Source organism: Cebidichthys violaceus, unplaced genomic scaffold (genome assembly GCF_023349555.1).
Source record: "Cebidichthys violaceus isolate CVI_PGR_0920_01 unplaced genomic scaffold, fCebVio1.0.p SCAF_510, whole genome shotgun sequence".
Taxonomy (NCBI): Eukaryota; Metazoa; Chordata; class Actinopteri; order Perciformes; family Stichaeidae; genus Cebidichthys; species Cebidichthys violaceus.
The window spans coordinates 23685-29684 of NW_027176718.1; the positions used below are offsets into that span (position 1 = coordinate 23685).

The 6000-nt window shown below is 43.3% G+C and overlaps 1 protein-coding gene across 1 annotated transcript; it reads right to left on the bottom strand.

Moving 5' to 3' along the window:
- Positions 1-2515: 2515 nt before the first annotated feature.
- Positions 2516-4845, bottom strand: LOC137888119 (G protein-coupled receptor 137Ba-like; the record flags this gene model as incomplete). The annotated part of the gene is made up of 6 exons (XM_068731437.1): positions 2516-3038; positions 3164-3285; positions 3644-3772; positions 3922-4068; positions 4445-4667; positions 4780-4845. Coding segments are annotated over 6 exons (811 nt in total), but the record flags the coding sequence as incomplete, so codon positions are not given.
- Positions 4846-6000: the final 1155 nt, after the last annotated feature.

Here is a 6000-nt window from a genome sequence, read left to right on the forward strand (position 1 = left end):
AGCTTCTCGTTGAATCTTTGACCACTCCTCTTGACAGAATTGGTGCAGTTCAGTTAAATTTGATGGCTTTCTGACATGGACTTGTTTCTTCAGCATTGTCCACATGTTCTCAATGGGATTTAAGTCAGGACTTTGGGAAGGCCATTCTAAAACCCTAATTCTAGCCTGATTTAGCCATTCCATTACCACTTTTGATGTGTGTTTGGGGTCATTGTCCTGTTGGAAAACCCAACTGTGCCCAAGACCCAACCTTCGGGCTGATGATTTTAGGTTATCCTGAAGAATTTGAAGGTAATCCTCCTTCTTCATTATCCCATTTACTCTCTGTAAAGCACCAGTTCCATTGGCAGCAAAACAGCCCCACAGCATAATACTACCACCACCGTGCTTGACGGTAGGCATGGTGTTCTTGGGGTTAAAGGCCTCACCTTTTCTCCTCCAAACATATTGCCGGGCATTGTGGCCAAACAGCTTGATTTTTGTTTCGTCTGACCACAGAACTTTCCTCCAGAAGGTCTTATCTTTGTCCATGTGATCAGCAGCAAACTTCAGTCGAGCCTTAAGGTGGCGCTTTTGAAGCAAGGGCTTCCTTCTTGCACGGCAGCCTCTCAGTCCATGGAGATGCAAAACACGCTTGACTGTGGACACTGACACCTGTGTTCCAGCAGCTTCTAATTCTTGGCAGATCTGCTTTTTGGTGGTTCTCGGTTGACTCTTCACCCTCCTGACCAATTTTCTCTCAGCAGCAGGTGATAGCTTGCGTTTTCTTCCTGATCGTGGCAGTGACAAAACAGTGCCATGCACTTTATACTTACAAACAATTGTTTGCACTGTTGCTCTTGGGACCTGCAGCTGCTTTGAAATGGCTCCAAGTGACTTTCCTGACTTGTTGAAGTCAATGATTCGCTTTTTCAGATCCATGCTGAGCTCCTTTGACTTTCCCATTGTAGCGTTTGTGGGCGTTTGTATCCAATGAGCCCTATTTAAATGGCCTCAGAGAAGTCACCAGTTGTAGTCACTCATAATCACTCACAAGAAGTTAAGAGGCCATGCTATGAAGCTCATTTCATTGACACAACTTTCTTAGTCACCAAAATTGCTAATTCATGTTGCTGTATGTATATTTTTGACCCAGCAGATTTTGTCACTTTTTCTGTTAACCCATAATAAAGTCATGAAAGAACCAAACTTCATGAATGTTTTTTGTGACAAAGAAGTATCTGTTCCAATCACTCTATCAGAGAAAAATCAGAGTTGTAGAAATAACTGGAAACTCAAGAGAGCCATGACATTATGTTCTTTACAAGTGTGTGTGTGTGTGTGTGTGTGTGTGTGTGTGTGTGTGTGTGAGTGTGTGAGTGTGTGTGAGAGAGAGAGAGAGTGTGGTGTGTGTGAGAGAGGAAAGTGTGTGAGAGAGTGTGTGTGTGTGTGTGTGTGAGAGAGAGAGCGTGAGAGAGAGAGTGTGTGTGTGTGTGTGTGTGTGAGAGAGAGAGAGAGAGTGTGTGAGAGAGTGTGTGTGTGTGTGAGAGAGAGAGAGTGAGTGGTGTGTGTGAGAGAGTGTGTGAGAGAGAGAGAGAGTGTGTGAGTGTGAGTGTGTGAGAGAGAGAGAGAGAGAGAGAGAGAGAGAGAGAGAGAGAGAGAGAGAGAGTGCGTGAGAGTGAGTGTGTGTGTGTGTGAGAGAGAGAGAGTGTGTGAGAGTGTGTGAGAGAGAGAGAGAGAGAGAGTGTGAGTGTGAGAGAGAGTGTGTGTGTGTGAGAGAGAGAGAGTGAGTGTGTGTGTGAGAGAGAGTGTGTGTGAGAGAGAGAGAGAGTGTGTGAGAGAGTGAGAGAGAGAGTGTGTGAGTGTGTGTGTGTGTGAGAGAGAGAGAGAGAGAGAGAGAGAGAGAGAGAGAGAGAGAGAGAGAGAGAGAGTGTGTGAGAGAGAGTGTGTGTGTGTGTGTGAGAGAGAGAGAGAGTGTGTGAGAGTGTGAGAGAGAGAGAGAGAGAGAGTGTGTGTGAGTGTGTGTGTGTGAGAGAGAGTGTGTGTGTGTGAGAGAGAGAGTGTGTGAGAGTGAGTGTGTGTGTGTGTGAGAGAGAGAGTGTGTGAGAGTGTGTGTGTGTGAGAGAGAGAGAGAGAGAGAGAGAGAGAGTGTGAGTGTGAGAGTGTGTGTGTGTGAGAGTGGAGTGTGTGTGAGAGAGAGAGAGAGAGAGAGAGAGAGAGAGAGAGAGAGAGAGAGAGAGAGAGAGAGAGAGTGTGTGTGAGAGAGAGAGTGTGTGAGAGTGTGTGAGAGTGAGTGTGTGTGTGAGAGAGAGAGTGTGAGAGAGAGTGAGAGAGAGAGTGTGTGTGTGTGAGAGAGAGAGTGTGTGAGAGTGAGTGTGTGTGTGAGAGAGAGAGAGAGAGAGAGAGAGAGAGAGAGAGAGAGAGAGAGAGAGAGAGAGAGAGAGAGAGAGAGAGAGAGAGAGAGAGAGAGAACATGAGCAACCAACTGTCAATTCATTAATAAAGTGTTCATGTATTATTAGAAATGACGTACATCTTTCACAGTATTCATACTATTTTAATATGAATTAAATGAATATCTCTATATAAACAAATATATATGAAAAAACACGGTACATAAAATAGTAATTGAGTTCATATTACAAAAGTCAGGAAATATATTAAGCAGTATTCAATATAAACTATACAATGAAAATGTTTTAAAGCAGTTTAACATTAGATCACTTTGTACAAGGAGTATGCAAAATTAACGTCCCATCAGTGGACCTTCATAAACTGGCAGAAAAGTCTGTTAGTTCTTCTCTAGACAAAATAGAAGACTGAATGTGTCGAGCAGAGGGCGACCCCATGTGCATCTCTCGCTCAGAGAGACTGTGCAAAAAATATACAAAGAAGAACAAAGCCACGAGTCGGCAGGAGTCGCTGTGAACTCTGGTCAGTAGTGGCCGAGCTCCTCTGGAGGAGGAGGAGGAGGGAGGAGGTAGCCGTCGTCTCCTCCGATGTAGGCGCCGATGCTGCTGCTGCTCTCGCTCCCCCACTCGTAACCGTCAGCGGCCAGACTGGAGAATCAAAATTCAACAACGCCCATTTTTGATTTCTCGTTTCCTACTTCATGTACAATATTTTGGTGATTAGATCGTGGTGGGTTTTTTTTTTTGTTGTTGTTGTTGTTGTTGTTTTTTACCTGGCTTGGATGTTGTGAGGCATGACACTCCACGCCAGGTCATCGTCGCTGTCGTAACGCCGCGGGTTGTCAAAGAAGTAAGCCCTGGAGGAGAAGACGTGACCGGGAAGCCCAGAGCCGCTCTGCAGGACACGCCGCACACCAACAACACAATACAGGTAAGATATCGTAGTCTCACATTATAAAACATTAAGACTGTATTCCACATCTGTAGCCTGTAGCTCAGGACGACTCCCAACCTGTTTGCCTCATGACCACAAGTGACTTTCCTTTTTCAACTTGACTAAATGTTACAAAACTGTCCAGTATTTCACAAGACAGAAACAGACTCTTTCTGTAGTTGAACTACAGTACGACTTATCTGCTTTTACTATAAACAATCTCGTGATTCCCTCAGATTCATCTTGTGAACCCCGGGGAGGATTCCCGACCCCCTTTAGGTTGGTAAACACTAGCTGAGGTAAGTGCTCGCTGGCTCACCCTGTCTAGGTCTGGCTGCCGAACTCTGAAGAAGAAAACCATGAGAGAGGTGGGGAGCAGCTCCCATACGAACAAGATCACTCCGAAGACGATGTAGCCGGCGTCGCCCAGAGTCGACCGTAAATCTGCCTGAAAAACACAACACAAAAAAAGTCTTTCAGCTTTCTCCCATAACAGCCGTGACTCGCATAGATCGGTCTGAACCGTCGACCGATGGCTCTAAGAAAAAAGCCTGTTCTTGTGAATCCAAAAGGCATTGTGAGCCTCCGGCGGTTCACCTGGTCTGACACGTTGTACCAGTCGTAGTCAAAGGAGCTGATGCTCTTGTTTGAGAGTCCCAGGACGACCAGATTGTAGCAGGCCCTGGAAGAGTACAGGAGGATGACGATGGCTCCTATAACGGTCACCTGGCACACTGACGTCCCCTGCACAGTTAATGAGGAGGAAATGAGAAATGATCATCTACCTTTAGGAGGAAATGAGATCTTATCAACTATTTTTATGAAATCATAAAAACACTACAGGGAAACTGAAGGTTGGAACAGCTGTGATACATTTTGGATTCCAGGCGCCAGTTATCATGTTTGCTGGCTTGTGAAGCACAACCAGCATAAATTATATGAAGATGTGCATCTTCACACAAGGCTGCTATAAGCAAGCAGTGCCCAATACACACACACACACACACACACACACACACACACACACACACACACACACACACACACACACACACACACACACACACACACACACGCGTGTTCCTCTCAGTGCTACACAGGACAGGGAAGTGTTTCTTACTTTGGATTCCAGGTAAATGTTGGCCAGCGACATCTTAGCCACCTTGTAGAGACACACGGAGAGCGAGACGGCACACAGGACAAACAGCGTGTCGTTGATGGCGACCCTCACCAGCACGATGGTGTGAGCTTCTGCAGAGGACATCCTCACCAGCAGGGCACACACCAGGTTCACTACTAGAAACACCAGGCTGATGAACAGGAAGAGCAGGTACAGCGGCAGCCTGAGGATCACCAGAGATATTATTACCCTCACATGGTCACCTTTTCTTGGCCAAAAATTACAGACAAATATAATTTAATGGTGAATGACATTGCACCACGGTCTGATCGTACCTGTATCTCAAAAGCTCTGGTGCATATTTCGACTTTGCCTTGAAAACGACCTGTGAAAATAAATCACTTAGTGCGTCAGTGTCAGGCTATTTAGGCGTCCCGCTTTCACTTCTGTATTCTCGCCCGAACGAAAAACAAGACCCGTTCTTCTGAAACAGGAACTTCGCAGTTTTGAACATTGGACGCTCAGTGTTCACACAGCACAGCGCTCTAATGCTTTGTGTCGCACACTCAACTCACAACTGTGACTCAAACCACATCAGATGTATTCACTGCAGCAGATCGGCCTGAACGATAATTTAGTGTCGATATCTATGTTATCATGTCGTATTATTGATTTGATACATTTTTCAAATTCAAAATTCTGACTAAAAGCAAAATTTCAATTAAAAAGTCACTAAAATTGTAGTTAAATGATTTGTTTTAACCCTTTTTATTGATGTTAAGCAAAGGAATTGAAATACAGTTAATTGCTCTGAACATCAAGTTAATACATTCCTAAATATGTAAATATGTATTCATATTTAGAGCACAATGATTAGTTGATTAACAATAAATGAATCGTGATAATCAGCTGTTCCTTTCACAAGCAAAAATGTCAAACATGTGAAATCACCACATTGAGATCAGCTAGCTTGTAATTAACATAATGATAATTTTTTTTTTTATTTATTTTAATCAAAAGTATAGTCAATAGCCAGAAATACTCATTAGTTATAAACTATTCTTAATATTGTTGTGATATTTAAACCAAATGCTCAGTCCTAATGGTTTTTATTTGAACTATCTCTAAATGATCGTATTCTGTTCGATGTCATGTTATCACCAGGAGACATTTTAGATTTAGATTTCAGGCACTAGTTCACATGAAGGAAGTGTATTTAACAGACATGTTTTATGACATTTAAAAGCACTCTGGAATAATAATGTATGTCTAATTAAAAAAAATAACTTGTTAAAAAGGGCTAAAATGACATCTACTTTTTGGCCTTGTTGAAAAATCCAAAATACATTTTTAAGTTTAATTTCTGGATGTAAGACGTCTCCTATCTCATTCACAGATCCAGTCTCATTGTACAGTGCACTGGAGGTTTCAGGTTTCCACATACATGTAAAAGTTGCATATTGACTTCCACTGCACGTTTGAGTGGATGGGGGGCTTTAAATCAGATATAGTTAAGACTAAAATAATCCAAACACTGTCCTCACATTACAGATGTG